At 42.4% G+C, this 25,176-nt stretch overlaps 1 protein-coding gene across 2 annotated transcripts in view; it reads right to left on the reverse strand.

The window, feature by feature from the left end:
- Nucleotides 1–1,158: 1,158 nt before the first annotated feature.
- Nucleotides 1,159–25,176, reverse strand: part of prrc1 (proline-rich coiled-coil 1) — a 38,670-nt gene continuing 14,652 nt past the window's right edge. For both annotated transcript variants that reach the window (XM_071351300.1, XM_071351301.1), the window contains exons 5-9: nt 16,033–16,135; nt 11,660–11,823; nt 9,228–9,331; nt 3,838–3,940; nt 1,159–3,160 (exon numbers count right to left, since the gene is read on the reverse strand). In XM_071351300.1, the coding sequence (XP_071207401.1) occupies nt 2,951–3,160; nt 3,838–3,940; nt 9,228–9,331; nt 11,660–11,823; nt 16,033–16,135 (684 nt within the window). In that variant the 3' untranslated portion in view covers nt 1,159–2,950. The remainder of the gene's footprint in view (nt 3,161–3,837; nt 3,941–9,227; nt 9,332–11,659; nt 11,824–16,032; nt 16,136–25,176) is intronic.

Raw genomic sequence — 25,176 nt, forward strand, 5'->3', positions numbered from 1 at the left:
TTAAGCACCAGCTGCCAGAGCAGCTCACAGATCACTGCACCTGTACATAGCCCATCTGTAAATAGCCCATCCAACTACCTCATCCCCATACTGTATTTATTTATTTATCTTGCTCCTTTGCACCCCAGTATCTCTACTTGCACATTCATCTTCCGCACATCTACCATTCCAGTGTTTAATTGCTATATTGTAATTACTTCGCAACCATGGCCTATTTATTGCCTTACCTCCCTTATCCTACCTCATTTGCGCATACTGTATATAGACTTTTCTACTGTATTATTGACTGTATGTTTGTTTATTCCATGTGTAACTCTGTGTTGTTGTATGTGTCGAACTGCTTTGCTTTATCTTGGCCAGGTCGCAGTTGCAAATGAGAACTTGTTCTCAACTAGCCTACCTGGTTAAATAAAGGTGAAATAAATAAAACATTTAAAAAAGGTACACCTCCAATTGACTCAAATAATGTAAATTAGCCTAACAGAAGCTTCTAAAGCCATGACATCATTTTCTGGAATTTTCCAAGCTGTTTAAAGGCACAGTCAACTCAGTGCATGTAAACTTCTGACCCACTGGAATTGGGATACAGTTAATTAATCTGTCTGTAAACAATTGTTGGAAAAATTACTCTTAATTTGACAAAAGCTGGATTCTTTCTTGTCGTGATTCTCCTTGAGAAACGGCCCAATCGTCTCGCACACATGCAGGTGATCCGCGCAAACGCAGATGTCACCCCGATCCTGGCTGATATGTTAATTTAGTTGATAAAATATTTTTAAACAGTGCCTGAATACATTACACTAAAAAGATTACTTTATTTCCATTACTTTTCAGATGTTTATCATTTCCCAAAACTTTTCCAGGCCTGGAAAAGACCATTTTAAATTCTATGACTTTCACAGGATTTTCTTGACCTTACAAACCATGTACAATAAGCAGAGCGAATCCAGCGATGGTGCATCGATCCGTAGGTTAATTGTGTCTCTGGAGCCCGATTCAGTGGAGAGTTTCTGTCAATATCTTTATATCTTACCCTGAGGCATACACTGGTTGTGACAGGCAGAGATGTGTGGTGTCAGTTTCTTAAATATTGACGGGGACATTGACTAGGTGGCAGTTCTTACCGAAGCCAAATAACCATGCAAACCAGAGACAAACCAGTATGAAAAAAATTGATATTTACTCTCCCCATGAAGGCACATTTAGGAGTCAAGAAAAGCACAACACAGAAAATCCGTTTTGTACATAAAACCAGTTAAAAAGCAAAGAGTTAGACAAAGTCCTAGTATTTCTCTGGTGTAGTTGAATAACTATTGGAGAAAAGTTGTTTACTGACCTCTTGATCTAGTAGTGTTGCACCCCACTACCATGGGACTTCCATGTTTTGGACAACAGAATGTACTACTGCCTCAGGCAGCAGCAACAAATAACAAATGGATTCCCTTCCAAACAAAACCCCAGAGGTCATATAGAGCTTTGTGTTTCCTTGTTGCACTCTTCTGTTGTCACTCGAGTAAAACATTTAAAAAATTGTTTTTCTTGCAAGGGGTGCGTTCACACAGTATAGAACAGAATGGTAATGTTGGACAAACTAAAGAATTGACTTACGATAAACTGAGCTCCAATAAATCACCAGACAAGTCATTTTCAATCAGGAAACACCTTCCAAGGAATCATTCCAATTCGTAGATCAAAGAATGTAATTTCACCCTTCTCCATTTGAAAATCATTGGCCTCCACTAACATGTAAAGTATGTGTACATGTAATAACCTATGTAGCGTTAATGTACAGACAACAATTGTTATATTAACACACACATGTATACATACAACAATAAAAAGTACAAAACATTACAACTTATGGATTTTAAGGCCCTGATATCTTGGTACATTACAGCTCATTCAGTCCAAAGCCTCCATTGAGTTACATAGGCTAAGTGTGAAATGGACTTTTACGTAAATCCCAAGTTGATGTCAATGAGAGATTTGCATAAATATACGTTACATGCAATGATAAACGTTAAGTTACATGCAATGATCTCAAGATAGCATTTAGCCTGCAGGTAATTCATACAGAAAAAATACCCCCCCCCAAGTGGTAGGTTGGTGGTTGACGTACTACACCAACTAGCACTGGCTATACTCTCTATAAACAGCGGTGTCAAACATACGGGGGTCCAATCTGGCCCACAGGTGGTTTGAGTAAATGGCTGTGTTTATACAGGCAGCCCAATTCTGATATTTGCAAAAAAAGTTGTACTGACAAAATCAATACACTTTAAAATGACTAATACCAAAAGCGAAAATGTGTAGAAATGATAATGGACCTATAACAAATTTTCAGTGACGAACTCCGGACCTGGCAAAATGAGATCCCTGCTCTAAAAAGAGACAAAGCACTATCGTTCCCCATTTACGAATCGCCTGCGTGTTCATCCAAAAGTAATACAACACCGCATTCTACAGATTTACATGACTTGAATACAATTTGTTGAACAACAAATTCAGGTTCACAAATAACACTTTCTCAATAAAAAGGGGGACAATCGACAAAATTCAAATAATCAATCATTACTTTAATGAGCTAGTTTTCTACGCTCTCTAAAACGGCATTTCTTTCTGGGCCTTAGCTGGGGGAAAAAAGCTGATTTAGAAATAAATGATGATTTCCTGTTTTTGAAGGAACAATCCATTTCCGTCGTTCTCTCCATCCAGTTGGCACGTCGGAATGTTTCAACCCATAAAACCTTCCTACACACAAATAATAAAACATAACGAGAAAATTGCATTTGGCTTTTTGCCCAATCAGGACGGACAGCTAGCAGCAGAGTAGGAATCCCATTTGGTGAAACGGCTGCCACTTCTGCCCAACCCCCTCTTCCCTTCTCTGGTTCTCCCTCCCCCTAGTTGTCAGTTTAAAGACATGGTGGCTGGGGGATATGGTGCCACCTCACATTGTCCTGGGTGGAAGCTGCTGCTTGTACATGCCCGCCAGGGCCTTGGCGGCGCTCTGGATCATCTGGCGGCGGGACATGCCCGTGAAGGCCTGGTGCCAGTCCGTGCGTGACACATTGGGTATGTTGCGCTCCAGCACCTCGCCTACCGTCACCAGTAGGCCCGACCAGCGAAGGCTGTAGTCCGGCGGGGTCAGGGACTGGGCCTTTGGGGACAGGTGAAAGATAGGAACACTATCACTTGACATTTACATGCATTAATTTCACCAACACCTGTTCATATAACCACTCTCCTTACACTGTCTAGTCCATATTCTGTAGACTAACAACAATTTACACTCAACTCAATTCACATTTAATAAATAAACATGATTTAATATTTCGAGACTGCTTAAATTATAACAATTCGGAAAGCAATTTGCCTTCAAACCCTTTCACGCTTTTACTTTGAAGCAATGTTCCAATTTCACCAGTGACACAGCATTGACCGAAAGACTCATTTTCACAGAGTATTAAATCAAGGCAATTAAGTTTACATGATGAAATTCTATTTCAAATCAACACCATGCTACAGCTTTGACAGGTCGAATTTTGAAAAGCGGCACTTATGGTACAATGGGTAGCAGCCTGTCGTTACACTGATGGCTTTTCATCCAGAGGGAAAGACTAAAACTGCCCCCCAAAGATCCATTTGACTTTTTCAATAGACACAAGTGTATGGTATGTGCTAACATTGAGTGCTAACAGCAATCTAACATCGATAACACATGCAACCACATTAAGAGATACAGTAAATATATGTCATTAATTGAGCATCATTGTGTTGTGGGGCAAACTGTACTGTTAACATGAGGGTGCAGTACTGGCAGCTGTGAGCTCCTACCTGCTGGACGTGCTCCAAGGCCAGTGGCGTAGCCTGAGTGAAGGTCTCAATGTGAATGCCAGCTCCAGGATCCTCCAGGATTAGACAGCCAATGTCAAACCATCTGGAAGGTCACAGAATAACAGCACTGTTAAAGCTGCAATATGCAACTTTTTATTAGGCACACCCATCTAGTACAGGGTCGGAACCCCCTTTGCCTCCAGAACAGCCTGAATTAGTTGGGGAATGAAAGCGTTGCTCAAATGGTATCAAGGGACCTATCGTGTACCAGGAGAACATTCCACACACAATTACACGACTGCCACCAGCCTGTACCGTTGACACCAGGCAAGATGGGGCCATGGACTCATGCTGCTTACGCCAAATCCTGACACTGCCATCAGCATGACACAACAGGAACCCGGGATCCGTCTGACCAGGCAATGTTTTTCCCACACCTCAATTGTCCAGTGTTGGTGATCGCGCTTCTTGTTTTTCTGATGAAACAGAACACCGGGTTTGGTCTTCTGCTGCAATAGCACATCCGTGACAAAGACATGTTGTGCGTTCCGAGATGCCGTTCTACACACCAGTTGTACTGTGCCATTATTTGCCCGGATGTGGCCCGCCTGTTAGTTTGCACGATTCTTGCTTTTCTCCTTCGACATCTCATCAATGAGCTGTTTTCACCCACAAGACTGCTGCTGACTGGATGTTGTTTGTTGAACCATTCTCTGTAAATGCTAGACACGGTCACGCATGAAAAGCCCAGGAGGCCGGCCGTTTCTGAGATACTGGAACTAGCGCGCCTAGCAGACGATCATACCACGCTCAGTCACTTAGAATAGGCAAAACAAGTGACCTAACGTTCAATGGAACAGTAACTGAATGCCTGTCAGCCTGCTTTATATAGCAAGCCACGGCCAGGCGACTTACTGTCTGTAGGAACAAACCATGTGTGTGAACGGGGCGATGTACCTAATAAACTGAGTGTAGATCTGTCATTCTCATTGAAAGCAAGTCTGTATGTGTATTATTTCTACACTTAGTTCTTAAGTGAAGTTTTTGCATCTTTTACACCAGCTTCAAACAATTGAAAAAATACTGGAAAATATATTTCACAGAGGTTTAGATGGCACAATGATAATCTACACTATACTTGCTTGTTGTGTCAAACTGAAATTAGACAAACTTAGAATTCTTGCAACCAGGAAATGGTAGAGCAATTTCTACACATTGCACCTTTAAGCATGGCGTATGCATCACAATGCAGGCAAGACAGATCATGACAAGAGTGAAACTAACCAATAAGCAGACAATGAGCAAATCACACTTTTGGATTTAGGTTGACAGGAAGTAGTAGGGAAGGGAGGGGGGAACCATTAACTAAATATTATGGTCCATCAATTGCAACCCTCTGACAAAGCAAGGCAGTGAGCAGCACCGAATACTGGATGCTAGAGAGGATATTCCAGACTAGCAATAACATACCTGATACAACTAACAGCCACACCTTCACCTGCTCGACTGACAACATGAACACAACCCTGGTCTTATTAACTGTCCATGCTCCTCCATATAGTATTCTACCCTTGTGATGACAATCTTATTCGGTTCATTGGCCCTTATTCTAGCGGAGTCTAAAACGACTGGGAGCTGGTCTAAGCTATAAAGGCTGCGTTTACACAGGCAACCCAATTCTGATCTTTTTCCACTAATTGGTCTTTCGACCAATCAGATTAGCGCTTTTGCAAATAATTGGGCAAAATATCTGAATTTGGTTGCCTGTGTAAACACAGCCATTTTATCCTTGGCTTGGAATGCAACATTCCGGTCCTTGGCTTGGAATGCAACATTCCGGTCCTTGGCTTGGAATGCAACATTCCGGTCCTTGGCTTGGAATGCAACATTCCGGTCCTTGGCTTGGAATGCAACATTCCGGTCCTTGGCTTGGAATGCAACATTCCGGTCCTTGGCTTGGAATGCAACATTCCGGTCCTTGGCTTGGAATGCAACATTCCGGTCCTTGGCTTGGAATGCAACATTCCGGTCCTTGGCTTGGAATGCAACATTCCGGTCCTTGGCTTGGAATGCAACATTCCGGTCCTTGGCTTGGAATGCAACATTCCGGTCCTTGGCTTGGAATGCAACATTCCGGTCCTTGGCTTGGAATGCAACATTCCGGTCCTTGGCTTGGAATGCAACATTCCGGTCCTTGGCTTGGAATGCAACATTCCGGTCCTTGGCTTGGAATGCAACATTCCGGTCCTTGGCTTGGAATGCAACATTCCGGTCCTTGGCTTGGAATGCAACATTCCGGTCCTTGGCTTGGAATGCAACATTCCGGTCCTTGGCTTGGAATGCAACATTCCGGTCCTTGGCTTGGAATGCAACATTCCGGTCCTTGGCTTGGAATGCAACATTCCGGTCCTTGGCTTGGAATGCAACATTCCGGTCCTTGGCTTGGAAGGCAACATTCCGGTCCTTGGCTTGGAAGGCAACATTCCGGTACTTGGCTTGGAATGCAACATTCCGGTACTTGGCTTGGAATGCAACATTCCGGTACTTGGCTTGGAATGCAACATTCCGGTACTTGGCTTGGAATGCAACATTCCGGTACTTAGCTTGGAATGCAACATTCTGGTACTTAGCTTGGAATGCAACATTCTGGTACTTAGCTTGGAATGCAACATTCTGGTACTTAGCTTGGAATGCAACATTCTGGTACTTAGCTTGGAATGCAACATTCTGGTACTTAGCTTGGAATGCAACATTCTGTTCATTTGAGGAAGCCCTCAGGGAGGTTGAGCCACTCTGCTACTTGGTGATAAAAAGGTAAAGGCATTCAAGGTCGAGGTCAGAAGAGCTCATCTGTTTTAATGCCCTAAAGCACATTACTGGCCTTGTGGGGAGATCAGCAGTCTAGCTTAACTGCACAGGTCTCACAGTTGATTTTCTGAGGGGGAAATGGGAGTTTTGACACATGTAGCAAGGTGAGGTGAGGTATGTTAGATTAGTAGAGCCTTCTGGGGACATTGGGTTTTTATCTGATTTCTGAAAAAGTCTGTCAAGGCTCATGCTCTTCGACCCTGCCAGAGTGCACCACACCCTAGCTCAGTATCTTCCAAATGTGGGGCGAGAGAAAAGGGAAGCTTGGGTATTGAAGTCACAATCAGTTGACCGATTTTGGCCTGAAAGCAATAGTCTATATCTTAAAATTGCGATTTTGTGGTACTGTATCAAATAAATGCAGACTAATAAAACAAAAAAATGGTAGAAGGGTTTCAAGAAAAACGCATTTTCAAAAATGTATTATTAGTAAAGTTCCAGATTGATAATAATAAAATTTAAAAAATGCAATACATACGTAGCATAATGTAACCATATATGATATGCCACGGAATTGTCAAATGCAGTCTGACTGCTTTGTTATATAGACTACAGGCTGTTATGATAGTTAAAGCCACATTTCTTAGTCCTTAAAAGGGGTACCCCAGTGTTCGACTTTGGGGTCATTGTTGTTCACGTTGTATATAAATGACATTGAATATACTGTTAACACCTGTAACATTCATCTCTACGCAGATGACAGTTATTTATTCCTGTGCCTCTTCAGGTCAGCAGGCCATTTGTGACCTTCAGCATGATTCCGACTCAATCCCCCCAAAAATCCCTTACTGAGCTTAAATGACTGTTAACTGCAAATAAAACCAAGTTTATTCTGTTCTCTAGGTCTCGTAATGTTGATCCTGAGGAGTTGCGTATTTGGACTTCAAATGGAGCAAGTTTTTCACTCAGTACTTGGGTATCTGGAATGATGATGAATTGTCTTTTGAAACACACATTGAAAACTTTACAAAGAAGCTGAAATCTATTATTTTTTATTATATAGAAATAAATCCTGCCTCTGTTTAAACAACGCTGCTCCCTGTAATAGACTATGGTGACATTTATATGCACGCGGCAGCCTCTGTTTTGAAACCATTGGACTCAGTATTCAATTCAGCAATACATTTTATCACTGGGGGCAGTTTAAGGACTCATTGTCTTATTTACAAACATGTGGGATGGACCTCTGTAAGAAGAGAGCTGCACTCTTATTTACTTACATAGCAGTCTTGCAGAAACTTCCTCTGTACATTACTTCATTGATTCAATTTAGACGTACAAATTACCAAACCCGTTCTCAGGGATGGATAACTCCAGAGATCCCTTTAGTCGCCACAGAATTAGGAAAATCTGCTTTTAGTTTTGCCCCTTGTGTGGAACTTTCAGGCATTTAAAATGATTGATTGGAGACTTATGTTACAGAATGCCATTGCATTTCTTAAATCTGTTTAATGTTGTGTATGTGTTTTATAGTGTGTTTTATTTGGAATGATTACTTACTTACTTACTTTATTGTCCCCATGGGGAAATTTTGTTGCAGTGTCATGTACACATTTAAAGTGGCGTTAAATACAAAACAGGATTAACAATACAACTTTCAATAACAGTCACGCACCAATAAATAAAATACAATTTATAATTTAAAAAAGAAGAAAAGACTAGCCTGCTGGCCTTACGGGGTCAATGGGAACATTTGCCCGAGCTATTTAAGAGGGATATCACACCTGGCACAAATGATTGTCTCGTTCTATTTTTCCCTGATTATGTAGGGCTGTTGTGCTTTATTTATGTATTGGGTTTGTTTGTAAATGTATACAAGGCTCTCTTGTAAAATAGTATTATTTCAATGTGACTGTTTAAATAAAGGTTAATATATATACACATTTTCTGTAAATCTATCATCTTAAACATCATCTTTGATATTTTAATTAAACAAATGAAATGCTCTTGGAAGAGGTAAGAATCAGCATTTCAGAAAGAAAAACAATTACAGCTTAAATAAAGTAAAGATAATTAATAGGAGGTGCACACAAAGAATATTCAAATATGAAAAATGTATCATTTCCTTCTCATTACTCATCGATTGATATAATCCTTGGCGTAAACATTAATTTCAAATCATTCCAAAATTATAATCCATTTTAAAAGGGATAATGGGAAAGCTTACGAAACAGCATTCATTATCTATGATGAGGTTTTTGGACCCAATGGTACATACGAGGGAAGATAAGCAGGCTGTTTGAGAGAGTTGCACAAGTGTGTAACAAGGGAGATTAAAAATAGAAAAAAGCTAACTTGGTCATTCGAACACGTTCTTACATAGGAGGCAGCTGGCGATGTGTGTGTGTGTGTGTGGAATGCTGGGAGTGTGTACAGTGAAATGAGTGAGTGCGAGAGGGTGTGTGTGTGTGTATGCGTGCGTGAATGAGGGTGTATGAAAGTGAGTGTATGAAATGCATGTGTGTGAAATGTGTGTACAGGGGATTTGAGATTTAAGGGGTATTTTCTCCTGCTGTGCTTACTTGTCGGGGAAAAGCTCGGCGATGAAGTTCTCCACAGAGACCACGGGCTGCTTCTCGTGGATGACGCCCGCTCGCCGCAGGCTGTCGATGCGCTCCTGGGCCCCCTGTGGAGACAGACACACCTCAGAATCAGGCAGAACTAATTTATCAATAATAAAGACGTTTATTTGAGCAACTGCAAGGAAGATCACTCCCTCAGGAAGAACCCGGAGAGTAACTTCCAGGACATACAGGAAAGGAACTCAGGATATACCGGAGTGGATCTCAAAGATTTTACAATCACAGTCTTTACATACTTAATCTACACAAAGAGCTGCTTACCCCTCCAAGGGGGAGGAAAGCTTATAAAAGAGATAAGGGGTAATTGGCTCCACTTCCTTAGAAAAAGAAAACAAATGAGAACAGGTTCTAGCCAGTTCTCACAGCCTATATGTCTAAGATAGCGTGATAGGATCTTTAAAGCCTAACCAGAGGAAAGTAGATTTCCGCCTGGCTAGGCTTTTAGTGCCCTATAGATAATGAGCCAGTAGTAAATTACTCCTCTGTGCGGTTTGTAAAGAGGTTACTGGACAGATGTGCAAAATTAGCAGTGAATAGCACTACTCAACTCAAGCATTTCCATAGCATTAGGCTGTGTAAAACAGTTTTGCGCCAACAAGTGGAAGAGACCCATCGCTGGATATGAGCAAGTCAGACCACACACACACGTTGCCCGCCACCATCCAGCCTGTTGCCAGACATCTCTCTTGTGGTGAGACATCGAGAATCAAAAGGAAATGCACACACACAATCTCTTGAACACATGCGCACACACAAAACACTTATCTGGATGGCTCGTGTGGCTCAGTTGGTAGAGCATGGCGCTTGCAACGCCAGGGTTGTGGGTTCATTCCCCACGGGGGGACCAGGATGAATATGTATGAACTTTCCAATTTGTAAGTCGCTCTGGATAAGAGCGTCTGCTAAATGACTTAAATGTAAATGTACTTAACAATGATCTGATCAGTGATCAGAGTGTTTACTGCATGCAGTAGAATGAGCTCAAGGCATTTTCAATACAAAGCTTGTTGCTGCAGTATAACAGCATTTGTCAGTCTGGGTCTGAGGTGCTTTACATGGCACTGTACGTAAACCAGAGTACCCCTGTGTTTGTTTGTTGATTCTTAAGGAGTTTCCTTCACTGAGAGGATGATGCATTGCTGCCTAAATAGAATTGGACACAAACACCATCTGCTTCCATAGAGAACAGGTGTGTGAGGATAGCCTTTAAGACCAATGGATACCTGTTTGTTAAAACACACTAGGGCTGGGAATTGCCAGGGACCTCACGATACGATTTCTATTGCGATTCAACACTAATTTCATTGTGATTCCATGGTCCAAACATATTGCTCACCATATGTCTGCTGCAGAGGGAGAAGAGAGAGCCATGAGAAAACAAGTTGATCAGTCATTGAAATAAGTGCTGAAAACAAATGGGCTTCCTATTTAAAAACTAGATGTAGAACAAGCTATGAATGAAAAATACTGGAGTTTTTGGTGCAGGTACAGCCAACTTGAGCAAAAATAATTTTGCGATACGATAGCCAAAAATAATATCCCAATATGTAACTGCTGTTTTCAAAGTATTTCTGCTGTTTTGTTTCATAGCTCGTAAAATGTATCTCACCAAGTCAAATAACTACGAATCCTATCGCACCTCACGCAGCAACACCGCCTGGCTGGGGGCTGTGCGCACGTGAAGAGCTGAGTGAAAGATTCATTTTTAGAAGTGCTAATTTACTTGAAGCAAAAGAGACTTAGTCCTTATGTTTCTTTGGCTATTTACATTGTTTTGTTCACAAGCTAGGTTGTTTTTCCATGTTTGAATTTCAACTGCTATGGAAGAAAACACTTTCTAGTCAGACTCAAATCCCACAGGCACAAACATGACTAGTGACGTTACTACAACATACCACATTACTTCTTACCAGTAATACTTTTTTTTAATAGATTTAAAAATCTACCTGCCACAATGGCTGGTAGACCGAAAAGTTTATTTTATGGCCCGACCCCAGTTGTAGCTGAATATAATCTTATCGCTGTCAGTGACTACTGGTGTCCTATTACATGGCAGCACATTCACAGTCTAAGGGTATCCTTTCTACATGAACACATTTGCTACATTGTTGCTAGAATTTGAGTACTAATGACTTCAGTAAATAGGTGTGACAGAAGTGGGATTTTTTAAATATCCAAAACCTGAGCATTAACGTATGTTTTAAATAGAGTCTAGATACAGTATACATATATATAATGTATAAAGAACTGCAATACATACACAGATCACACTTTAAACAAACTATAAAGGCTTTATATATATGTCTTCATTAGCACTAATACATAAATGCACACCAGTGTCTGAGCTATTGGGAACGTGATAGACAGCTGACCTTGACTCCGGCTGCGTAGCCAACGGGCTGCGGGGCGATGTTGGACTGGCCGGCCTCCCCGGTCACCATGGCCATGCCAAACACCTCTTGGAAGGCATCTCTCACTGCCCCCACCTTCACCTCTTTGTCTGATGTCACCACGATGTCCAAGTCCCCGCCCGACTCTAAAAAAACACAGACACAGTTAATACAGGAATAATCTCATTCTGGTGGACAAGACTTTATTTACCAACCAACCATCTCACACAACACCTTCCCCCTACAACAAGTTCCTGCCTGGGTCCTGCCTCCATTAAACTCACTCACTTCTCTACATCAATCCTCCCAATATTTTATTTTTATTCATTCTAATTCATTATATATTCTATGAGCCCTATACCCCTGAAACCATTGATAGTCCAGAGAAATGTTGCCATCAGATTGACAGGCATTCCACTGAGAACTCGATCACTCTGTATTCAACTGCTGAAAATCCAATTGAGTCGGTAAAGCCAATGTGTGTAGCCTATATTGTTAAATCATGCCTGTTTGTGTCTCAAGGTTGACTTGCCCGGATCATTGTACCGCTGCCTGTTTGCCAGGACATCTCAATAGAAAAAGAGAGCTGGTACATTTTAAAGGCAGTGCTCATCCAATCCTGAACCTGGAGACTCCGTGTGTAGACTTTGGCTTTTGGTGCATCAGAATGAACACCACCTGATTTAACTGACAACCAGGGATGTAGTGCTGCCGTAGCGGGAGGTCCTCACTTTTTCAATTTGAGACTACCCAGAGATGCATGGTAAAAATACATTACATGACCAAAAGTATGTGGACACCTGATTGTCGAACATCTAATTTCAAAATCATGGGCATTAATATGGAGTTGGTCGCCCATTTGCTACTATAACAGCCTCCACTCTTCTGGGAAGGCTTTCCACTAGATGTTGGAACATTGCCGTGTGGATTTGCTTCCATTCAGCCACAAGAGCATTAGTGAGGTTGAGCACTGATGTTGAGCGATTAGGCAAGGCTCGCAGTTGGCATTCCAAAGGTGTTCGATGGGGTTGAGGTCAGGGCTGTGTGCAGGCCAGTCAAGTTCTTCCACACCGATCGACAAACCATTTCTGTATGAACCTCGGTTTGTGCACAGTGGCATTGTCATGCTGAAACAGGAAAGGGCCTTCCCCAAACTGTTGCCACAAAGCTGGAAGCACAGAATCGTCTAGAATGTCATTGTATGCCCTAGTGTTAAGATTTCCCTTCACTGGAACTAAGGGGCCTAGCCAGAGCCATGAAAAATAAAAAGTCCAATGGCGCCGAAATTTACACCACTCCAGCTGACACTTGGCTTTGCACATGGTGATCGTATGCCTGTGTGCGGCTGCTCGGCCATGGAAACCCATTTCATGAAGCTCCCAATGAACAGTTATTGTGCTGATGTTGCTTCCAGAGGCAGTTTGGAACTTGATAGTGAGTGTTGCAACCAAGGACAGGCGATTTTTACGTGCTACACGCTTCAGCACTCACAGGTCCCGTTCTGTGAGCTTGTGTGGCCTACTACTTCGCGCCTGAGTCGTTGTTGCTCCTAACGTCTCCATTTCACAATATCAGCACTTAGTTGATTGGGGAAGCTCTAGCAGAGGAGAAATTTGACGAACTGACTTATAAGTCACTGAGCTCTCCAGTGAGGCCATTTTACTGCCAATGTTCGTCTATGGAGATTGCATGACTGTGCTCGATTTTACACGCATCTCAGCAATGGGTGTGGCTGAAATAGCCAAATCTACTAATTAGAAGGGGTGTCCACATACTTTTGTTTATATAGTGTATTTCTGTAAAATGTATTTTGATAAATTATAATTACCACAAACATTCCATGAAAACAATATAATGACAAACAAAATAAACATGTAGGCTATAGCAGCCTAGAGGTAAATAGTGGTTTATTCCCCGTCTTCTCTCACTCTGGTGGTGGAGTGAATGATGAAGAACTACAGGCGTGTGCAGACGTAACCAGAACAGACAGAAAACTCTATCAGTGGTTGCTCAAACAGCTGTCCTCAAAACAGTTTGTTACGGACTTGGAACTCTTGTACGACGTATTTGAATTCGCCCTACTGTCCGATTGCTTAGCTTACAGAAACACCTCTATTGCATATGCAGACAAACTGATCCATCACATGAACCTTATCACATCCAAATTCACTACGGCTGCCTTGATGTTCATTAAAAAAATACAGTGGAACTCAGAACGATGACCACTTGGTTAACGTTGCTGTCCTTACAGCACCACGATTAGAAGAGCGCTCAAAACGCATAAAATAACTCAAGATCGGTTGCCTAATAGTCCTACTCATCACTTACTACAAATAGTAGACTTTCACTTCTCACAATGATGCTGGTTTAGTAAAGTTAGATAAAAGCTGAATCAATGTCTTGCAAGATCACATATGTAAAATATGAATTAATCATTAGCCTAACAGACCCAAATATAAACCCAGTGGGTTTACTGTAGCACAGTAGGCCTATAATATGTTAAACCAAAAACACCACCTCAGTCAATTCTTATCTGAAGCTGGACTAACATTTGTTTCCTCATGCGGCCAAAACGCAACAGCGCGCCCCGCAGGAAATGCTCTGGTTTAAACAGAAAACACTTAAAGGCGTATAGTTTTGCATGCAGTTTGACCGGGAAAACATGACCAAAAAAAATCTATCACGATTGACTGTGATAATGGGCTATTTTGAAATTAGTTAGCGTATGCCCAACTGTGTTTGAGGGTATTAAAAATAAACACATTTTCTTGAGATAAGATGTGTGGGCATAGGCAGATGTTGCAATTGGAGGATGCATTTTTATCTATAATAATATTCAATAGGCTACATCTGTGGGTACAACCTGACTGAAATGATAACATTTCATTGTTAAATGTTAAAGCTGGAATGAAAGAAAAGACTGCACACCTAGTGGGTTTACAGCAGTGGTGGAAAAAGTACCCAATTGTAAGAGTAAAAGTAAAGATACCTTAATAGAAAATTACTAAAGTAAAAGTGAAATACTACTAGAGTAAAATTCTAAAAGTATTTGGTTTTAAATATACGCAAGTATCAAAAGTAAATGTAATTGCAAAAATGTACTTAAGTATCAAAAGTAAAAGTATACAACATTTCAAATTCCTTACATAAAGCAAACATAAGGGAAAGTTATTTATTTTACAGATAGCCAGGGACACACCAACAGGTAGTCAGGATGACCAGGGATAAGTATGTGAATTGGACCATTTTCCTGTCCCGCTAAGCATTCAAAATGTAACAAGTACTTTTGTGTCAGGGAAAATGTATGTAGTAAAAAGTACATTATTTTCTTTAGGAATGTAGTAAAGTAAAAGTAGTAAAAAATATGAATAGTAAAAGTAGATACCCCCCAAAAACTACTTAAGTAGTACTTTAAAGTGTTTTAACTTGTGTTTTAAGTAATTGTTAAGTAATTTAAGTAATTAACACTACTGGGTTTACAGCACCAGGATTAAAAGAAAAACAGTTGAGGGTTTTTATTTGATATAGTACAAGGTCAAAAGAAAGAAAATGTAGTTTAAAACAGTCAAACAATAATGAGTAAACAAGTCGCTTACCCATTATCGATTCGCTATATCCATGAAGGAGAGTGCATGCTAGCCCAAGACGAGTTTGAAAATCGAGAGACTCAACAAGCGATTTTATCCTGTACGTCCCGCAAGGAACATTTAGACTTAAGTCAGTGGCAAGTTCTTATTTAGGAGGAGCTTTTCTGTGATTTTAACCTGGCAGTGATTGGGAGTCCCATAGGGCGGCGCACAATTGGCCCAGCGTCATCGGGGTTTGGCTGGTGTAGGATGTCATTGTAAATAAGAATTGGTTCTTAACTGACTTGACTAGTTAAATAAAAACATTCTGGCACCAGCACACATTGTTTGCATCCCAAATGGCACCATATTCCCTACATAGTGCACTACTTTTGTCCAGGGCCCATAGGAATAGGGTGTGACTTGGGACACACCCATTGGCTTGCAGATATAGGGCGATAATGGATAAGCTTCATCCCAATCCCCCACCCTTCTCCCCAAAGTGTGCGCTCGTACACTTCCTGTAATGGATTTCAAAGCAAGGGATTGATGTAAGCACTGGCTAGCTAGAGCGCGTTTTCAACTGGGTTGGGCTCAATTAAAATGTAAGTCTCAATTCAGGAAGTTATTTTTTGGGGGGAGAAAAAAATAAGAAATTGCTTCTCCTTTTCGGTTTATTGAGAAGCACATTTTTTTCAATTTACTAAATTGGAATTTCAGTTCCTGAATTGATTAACCCAAACCCTAGTTCTACCACTGTTAAATGAATGATAAATGGTGTTGACTTACTGATGTATGGCGCCATGCCCGGGTCCAGAGTGGTGATCATGGATTCCACTGAGTGCTTGGTCTTATCCAGGACCGTCTTTACCATGTGGTTACCTGCCACGCCCTGAGGATGGACACACAGTTAAAACATGTTCTAAGGCTGGATGTCATTTGCATCCCCTTAACTGACTGGTTGAAATTGTATTTATTTTATTTCACCTTTATTTAACCAGGTAGGCTAGTTGAGAACAAGTTCTCATTTGCAACTGCGACCTGGCCAAGATAAAGCAAAGCAATTCAACACATACAACACAGAGTTACACATGGAATAAACAAAACATAGTCAATAATACAGTAGAAAAATAAGTCTATATACAATGTGAGCAAATGAGGTGAGATAAGGGAGGTAAAGGCAAAAAAAAAGGATATAAGACGTTATGTTAATTAGTGTGACAATGAATGCGCTAATGACCCAAGCTAATTAGTGTCATAGCTCATTACTTCTACAGGTGGTTAAGGAAATTAAGTTAGGCTAAGTGACTGTTTCAAAGTACCATTTTTACTTTACTCTGTATCTCAGTTGTTTCAAAAGCATTCTAATGTAACTGAATAAAAACACACCATCATTAACTCATGAGTCCGTACACCAGGGGTGGTTTCAGGACAAAACAAAGTTGAGGGAACCCTGAACAGTTCCAATTGTTGAACCAACAGCGTGTGAGCGTTTGTGCCTGCCTGCCCGACTACCTGCCAGTGTGCAATGTGCATGTAATCCCAAACAAGAGTGGATGGCAGGGTTTCCGTTAGCCCGTAAAAGCCGGGCATTTGGCCGATAAAAAAAAAGCTGATAAATTTGGCAGCGGCCAATTATCCGGGATAATGCTTTTTAGCCTATTCGTTGATGTAAATACCAGTCGATGTAAATACATTTGAATGGTCATGCTTATCGGTCTACAGGTTATTTTGTATAATTTTGTGGAATTAAATCGGCGTGTGTGTACAATACAGTGCATTCTTAAAGTATTCAGACCCCTTCACTTTATACACATTTCGTTACAGCTTTATTCTAAAATGGATTATATTTAAAAAAAATCCTCAACCTATGCACACAATACCACCTACGGACAAAGCGAAAACAGGTTTAGAATTTTTTGCTAATTTATTCAAAATAAAAAAATTGAAATACCTTACTTACATAGGTATTCAGACCCTGTGCTATGACACTCGAACTTGAGCTCAGGTGCATCCTGTTTCCATCGATGTTTCCACTTGTGGTAAATTCAATTGATTGGACGTGATTTGGAAAGGCACACACCTGTCTATATAAAAAGGTCCAACAGTTGACAGTTCCGGTCAGAGCAAAAACCAACCCATGGAGGTCAAAGGGATTGTCCGTAGACCTTCGAGACAGGATTGTGTCGAGGCACAGATCTGGGGAAAGGTACCAAAAAATGTCTGCAGCATTGAAGGTGCCCAAGAACACAGTGGCCTCTATCATTCCGAAATGGAAGAAGTTTGGAACCACCAAGACTCTTCCTAGAGCTGGCCGCCTGGCCAAACTGAGCAATCAGGGGAGAAGGGCCTTGGTCAAGGAGGTGACCAACAACCCGTCACTCTGACAGAGCTCCGGAGTTCCTCTGTGGAGATGGGAGAACCTTCCAGAATGACAACCATCTCCGCAGCACTCCACAAATCAGACCTTTATGGTAGAGTGGCCAGACAGAAGCCACTCCTCAGTAAGGCACATGACAGCCCACTTGGAGTTTGCCAAAAGGCACCTACAGGACTCTCAGAACATGAAAAACAAGATTCTCTGGTCTAATGAAACCAAGATTGAACTCCTTGGCCTGAATGCCAAGCTTCACATCTGGAGGAAACCAGGCACCACTCATCACCTGGCCAATACCATACCTACGGTGAAGTATGGTGGTGGCAGCATCATGCTGTGGGGATGATTGTCAGCAGCAGGGACTGGGAGATAGTCAGGATCGAAAACTTGCTCCAGAGTGCTCAAGACCTCAGACAGGGGCAAAGGTTCACCTTCCAACAGGACAACGACCCTAAGCACACAGCCAAGACAACGCAGGAGTGGCTTCGGGACAAGTCTCAATGTCCTTTAGTGGCCCAGCCAGAGCCCAGACTTGAACCCGATCGAACATCTCTGGAGAGACTTGAAAAGAGCTGTGCAGCGATGCTCCCCATCCAACCTGACAGAGCTTGAGAGGATCTGCAGAGAAGAATGGGAGAAACTCCCCAAACACTAGTGTGCCAAGCTTGTAGCATCATACCCAATAAGACGCAAGGCTGTAGTCACTGCCAAAGGTGCTTCAACAAAGTCCTGACTAAAGGATCTGAATACTTATGTAAAATGTTTATTTCAGTGTTCATTTTTAAAATAAATCAGCAAAAATGTCTAAAAACCTGTTTTTACTTTGTCATTATGGGGTATTGTGTGTAGATTGATGAGGAAATAAAAACAATTTAATCCATTTTAGAATAAGGCTGTAACGTAACAAAATGTGGAAAAAGTGAAGGGGTCTGAATACTTTCCCGAATGCACTGTATGAGGCTCGTCTTACATTTGCTTCAAAGTAGAGGTCGACCGATTAATCGGAATGGCTGATTAATTAGGGCCGATTTTAATCAGAAAATCGGTAACCTTTATTTAACTAGGCAAGTCAGTTAAGAACATATTCTTATTTTCAATGACGGCCTAGGAACGGTGGGTTAACTGCCTTTTTCAGGGGCAGAACGACAGATTTTTACCTTGTCAGCTCAGGGATTCAATCTTGCAACCTTACGGTTAACTAGTCCAACGCTCTAACCACCTGCCTCACGAGGAGCCCGCCTGTTACGCAAATGCAGTAAGAAGCCAAGGTAAGTTGCTAGCTAGCATTAAACTTCTCTTATAAATGACAATCAATCAATCATATTCACTAGTTATAACTACACATGGTTGATGATATTACTAGTTTATCTAGCGTGTCCTGCTTTGCATATAATCGATGCAGTGCGCATTCGCGAAAAAGGACTGTCGTTGCTCCAACGTGTACCTAACCATAAACATCAATGCCTTTCTTAAAATCAATACACAGAAGTATATATTTTTAAACCTGCATATTTAGCTAAAAGAAATCCAGGTTAGCAGGCAATATTAACCAGGTGAAATTGTGTCACTTCTGTTTAGAAGTTCATTGCACGCAATGTCAGGGTATATGCAACAGTTTGGGCCGCCTGGCTCATTGCGAAATAATTTGCCAGAATTTTAAGTAATTATGACATAACATTGAAGGTTGTGCAATGTAACAGGAATATTTAGACTCATTGATGCCACCCGTTAGATCAAATACGGAACGGTTCCGTATTTCACTGAAAGAATAAACGTTTTGTTTTTGAGATGATAGTTTCCGGATCGACCACATTAACTTGTTTGGGATAGGGGGCAGCATTTTTTGGATAAATAGCGTGCCCAGAGTGAACTGCCTCCTACTCAGTCCCAGATGCTAATATACAGTGGGGCAAAAAAGTATTTAGTCAGCCACCAATTGTGCAAGTTCTCCCACTTAAAAAGATGAGGCCTGTAATTTATCATAGGTACACTTCAACTATGACAGACAAAATGAGGGAAAAAAGGAATTGTAGGATTTGTTATGAATTTATTTGCAAATTATGGTGGAAAATAAGTATTTGGTCAATAACAAAAGTTTCTCAATACTTTGTTATATACCCTTTGTTGGCAATGACAGAGGTCAAACGTTTTCTGTAAGTCTTCACAAGGTTTTCACACACTGTTGCTGGTATTTTGGCCCATTCCTCCATGCAGATCTCCTCTAGAGCAGTAATGTTTTGGGGCTGTTGCTGGGCAACACGGACTTTCAACTCCCTCCAAAGATTTTCTATGGGGTTGAGATCTGGAGACTGCTTAGGCCACTCCAGGACCTTGAAATGCTTCTTACGAAGCCACTCCTTCGTTGCCCGGGCGGTGTGTTTGGGATCATTGTCATGCTGAAAGACCCAGCCACGTTTCATCTTCAATGCCCTTGCTGATGGAAGGAGGTTTTCATTCAAAATCTCACAATACATGGCCCCATTCATTCTTTCCTTTACATGGATCAGTCGTCCTGGTCCCTTTGCAGAAAAACAGCCCCAAAGCATGATGTTTCCACCCCCATGCTTCACAGTAGGTATGGTGTTCTTTGGATGCAACTCAGCATTCTTTGTACTCCAAACACGACGAGTTGAGTTTTTACCAAAAAGTTCTATTTTGGTTTCATCTGACCATATGACATTCTCCCAATCTTCTTCTTCTGGATCATCCAAATGCTCTCTAGCAAACTTCAGACGGGCCTGGACATGTACTGGCTTAAGCAGGGGGACAAGTCTGGCACTGCAGGATTTGAGTCCCTGGCGGCGTAGTGTGTTACTGATGGTAGGCTTTGTTACTTTGGTCCCAGCTCTCTGCAAGTCATTCACTAGGTCGCCCCGTGTGGTTCTGGGATTTTTGCTCACCGTTCTTGTGATCATTTTGACCCCACGGGGTGAGATCTTGCGTGGAGCCCCAGATCGAGGGAGATTATCAGCGTTCTTGTATGTCTTCCATTTCCTAATAACTGCTCCCACAGTTGATTTCTTCAAACCAAGCTGCTTACCTATTGCAGATTCAGTCTTCCCAGCCTGGTGCAGGTCTACAATTTTGTTTCTGGTGTCCTTTGACAGCTCTTTGATCTTGGCCATAGTGGAGTTTGGAGTGTGACTGTGAGGTTGTGAACAGGTGCCATTAATACAGGTAACGAGTGGAGGACAGAGGAGCCTCTTAAAGAAGAAGTTACAGGTCTGTGAGAGCCAGAAATCTTGCTTGTTTGTAGGTGACCAAATACTTATTTTCCACCATAATTTGCAAATAAATTCATAAAAAAATCCTACAATGTGATTTTCAGGATTTTTTTTTCTCATTTTGTCTGTTGAAGTGGTACCTATGATGAAAATTACAGGCCTCATCTTTTTAAGTGGGAGAACTTGCACAATTGGTGGCTGACTAAATACTTTTTTGCCCCACTGTATGCATATTATTATTAGTATTGGATAGAAACACTCTGAAGTTTCTAAAACTGTTTGAATGATGTCTGTGAGTATAACAGAACTCATATGGCAGGCAAAAACTCGAGAAAAAAATCCAAACAGGAAGTGGGAAATCTGAGGTTTGTAGTTTTTGAACTCACCCCTATCGAATATACAGTGGGATATGGGTTCATTTTCACTTCCTAAGGCTTCCACTAGATGTCAACCGTTTTTAGAACGTGGTTTCAGGCTTCTCATGTGAAGGGGGGGGGGGGGGGGGGGCGGATGGGAGCTGTTTGAGTAAGGGGTCAAAACAGAACGGGGCTCCGGGCAGCCGAGCGGAAATGGAGGAAAACTCGCCTCCCTGCGGACCTGGCATCCTTTCACTCCCTCCTCTCTACATTCTCCTCTTCTGTCTCTGCTGCTAAAGCCAATTTCTACCACTCTAAATTCCAAGCATCTGCCTCTAACCCTAGGAAGCTCTTTGCCACCTTCTCCTCCCTCCTGAATCCTCCTCCCCCTCCTCCGCCCTCCTCCCTCTCTGCTGATGACTTCGTCAACCATTTTGAAAAGAAGGTCGACGACATCCGATCCTCGTTTGCTAAGTCAAACGACACCGCTGGTTCTGCTCACACTGCCCTACCCTGTGCTTTGACCTCTTTCTCCCCTCTCTCTCCAGATGAAATCTCGCGTCTTGTGACGGCCGGCCGCCCAACAACCTGCCCGCTTGACCCTATCCCCTCCTCTCTTCTCCAGACCATTTCCGGAGACCTTCTCCCTTACCTCACCTCGCTCATCAACTCATCCTTGACCGCTGGCTACGTCCCTTCCGTCTTCAAGAGAGCGAGAGTTGCACCCCTTCTGAAAAAACCTACACTTGATCCCTCCGATGTCAACAACTACAGACCAGTATCCCTTCTTTCTTTTCTCTCCAAAACTCTTGAACGTGCCGTCCTTGGCCAGCTCTCCTGCTATCTCTCTCAGAATGACCTTCTTGATCCAAATCAGTCAGGTTTCAAGACTAGTCATTCAACTGAGACTGCTCTTCTCTGTGTCACGGAGGCGCTCCGCACTGCTAAAGCTAACTCTCTCTCCTCTGCTCTCATCCTTCTAGACCTATCGGCTGCCTTTGATACTGTGAACCATCAGATCCTCCTCTCCACCCTCTCCGAGCTGGGCATCTCCGGCGCGGCCCACGCTTGGATTGCGTCCTACCTGACAGGTCGCTCCTACCAGGTGGCGTGGCGAGAATCTGTCTCCGCACCACGTGCTCTCACCACTGGTGTCCCCCAGGGCTCTGTTCTAGGCCCTCTCCTATTCTCGCTATACACCAAGTCACTTGGCTCTGTCATATCCTCACATGGTCTCTCCTATCATTGCTATGCAGACGACACACAATTAATCTTCTCCTTTCCCCCCTCTGATAACCAGGTGGTGAATCGCATCTCTGCATGTCTGGCAGACATATCAGTGTGGATGACGGATCACCACCTCAAGCTGAACCTCGGCAAGACGGAGCTGCTCTTCCTCCCGGGGAAGGACTGCCCATTCCATGATCTCGCCATCACGGTTGACAACTCCATTGTGTCCTCCTCCCAGAGTGCTAAGAACCTTGGCGTGATCCTGGACAACACCCTGTCGTTCTCAACTAACATCAAGGCGGTGACCCGTTCCTGTAGGTTCATGCTCTACAACATTCGCAGAGTACGACCCTGCCTCACGCAGGAAGCGGCGCAGGTCCTAATCCAGGCACTTGTCATCTCCCGTCTGGATTACTGCAACTCGCTGTTGGCTGGGCTCCCTGCCTGTGCCATTAAACCCCTACAACTCATCCAGAACGCCGCAGCCCGTCTGGTGTTCAACTTTCCCAAGTTCTCTCACGTCACCCCGCTCCTCCGCTCTCTCCACTGGCTTCCAGTTGAAGCTCGCATCCGCTACAAGACCATGGTGCTTGCCTACGGAGCTGTGAGGGGAACGGCACCTCCGTACCTTCAGGCTCTGATCAGGCCCTACACCCAAACAAGGGCACTGCGTTCATCCACCTCTGGCCTGCTCGCCTCCCTACCTCTGAGGAAGTACAGTTCCCGCTCAGCCCAGTCAAAACTGTTCGCTGCTCTGGCACCCCAATGGTGGAACAAACTCCCTCACGACGCCAGGTCAGCGGAGTCAATCACCACCTTCCGGAGACACCTGAAACCCCACCTCTTTAAGGAATACCTAGGATAGGATAAAGTAATCCTTCTAACCCCCCCCCTTAAAAGAGTTAGATGCACTATTGTAAAGTGGTTGTTCCACTGGATATCATAAGGTGAATGCACCAATTTGTAAGTCGCTCTGGATAAGAGCGTCTGCTAAATGACTTAAATGTAAATGTAATGTAAATGGGTCTGCCTACAGCCTCGTTCTCAGACACGCGCTTTCACTTGAGAGTTAGCTCTCGTTCCATTGCTTCTCTACAGACAATGGAATTCTCCGGCTGGAACATTTTTGAACTTTTATGATAAAAACATCCTAAAGATTGATTCTATACTTAGTTTGACAAGTTTCTTCGACCTGTAATATAACTTTTTGGAACGTTTCGTCCGAATGGACCAAATCGCGCTTTTGGATTTGTTTACCAAACGCCCTAACAAAAGAAGCTATTGGACATAAATGGACATAAATGATGGACATTATCGAACAAAACAAGCATTTGTGGAACTGCGATTCCTGGGAGTGAATTCTGATGAAGATTATCAAAGGTAAGTGAATATTTATATATGAATAATGTTGACTACCCAACATGGCGGATATTTCTCTGGCTGGTTTGGGCTCTGAGCGCCGTTCTCAGATTATGCTTTCAGTCAAGTTTTTTTTTATTTTTATCTGACACAGCGGTTGCATTAAGGAGAAGTGTATCTAAAGTTCCATGCATAACACTTGAATTTTCATCAACATTTATAATGATTATTTCTGTGAATTCATGTGGCTCACTGCAAAATCATAGCATGTTTTTGAACTACTGAACATAACACGCCAATGTAAAATTAGATTTTTGGATATAAATATGCACTTTATCGAACAAAACATACATGTATTGTGTAACATGAAGTCCTATGCGTGTCATCTGATGAAGATCAAATTCTGTTAATATAATTACCATAATCTAAATGTGATCTGTTATTCTGAGCACCGTGGGTGAACACCAAAATCAGGTTACACACCCAATGCATATGGGTCCGGCAGATTTCTCAAAATGTCTGGTAAATTAAAACGTTGCCGGTCAAATGTACGGCGCAACATTTTCAGAAACCCTGCTGGATAAATACCCTTAGGCCTTATTCCCAGTAGAGACTGGATGGATACAATTAGGCCTTATTATCAGACAAGCTGTGCTCCTGATCGCAACCGTCTCCCTAACTGTCTGAGGCATACCACAGTCCTCCTTGCCAGCCAGCCAGATGAATAGGAGGAAGAAGACCTGAAATGGCACCCAATTCCCTTTATAAGGCACTTCATTTGGCCAGAGCCCATAGAGAATAAGGAGCCCTTTGGGCTGCAGCCCTGGATATTACCAGACGTACTGGTCATCTAACGCAACACTGATAGCATTAGCAGACAATTTATGGGTGTAGTCCAGGAAAGTGTTTCCCCAATACAGGCTGTTGCGTATTGAGCGACTGGAGATTTGGTTCTGGCAGTACATTGACTGAAGGTTTATCATACAAAATGGGTTTGTGACGTGTTTGTGCCAAAATGGATGCGTTTACACAGGCAGCCCCACTTCTGATCTTTTGCCCAATTATTGTCAAAATAGCAGATCTGATTAGGCAAAATAATTGGGCTGCCTGTGTAAAAGCAGCCTAAATTACATTTGGACCGTGAGTAATTTATAAAGTAGACTTAAAGAGATTTAGTTAAATGTCAAGGGGCCGGTTTCCTCGGACACAGATTATACCTAGTACGCGACTCAATTCAAATTCGAGAAAGCATGACTTTTGTTGTGTAGGCGTCATCAGTGTCTGGGAAACAGGCTGGGGAAAGATCACTTGTTTTTTTCTCTTTTGTGACGGAAAAAAGAGACAAGGAACTGTTTAATATGCAGGAAAGGTGTTTACAAAACTCAGT

The sequence above is a fragment of the Salvelinus alpinus genome, chromosome 18, assembly GCF_045679555.1.
Source record: "Salvelinus alpinus chromosome 18, SLU_Salpinus.1, whole genome shotgun sequence".
Classification (NCBI taxonomy): Eukaryota; Metazoa; Chordata; class Actinopteri; order Salmoniformes; family Salmonidae; genus Salvelinus; species Salvelinus alpinus.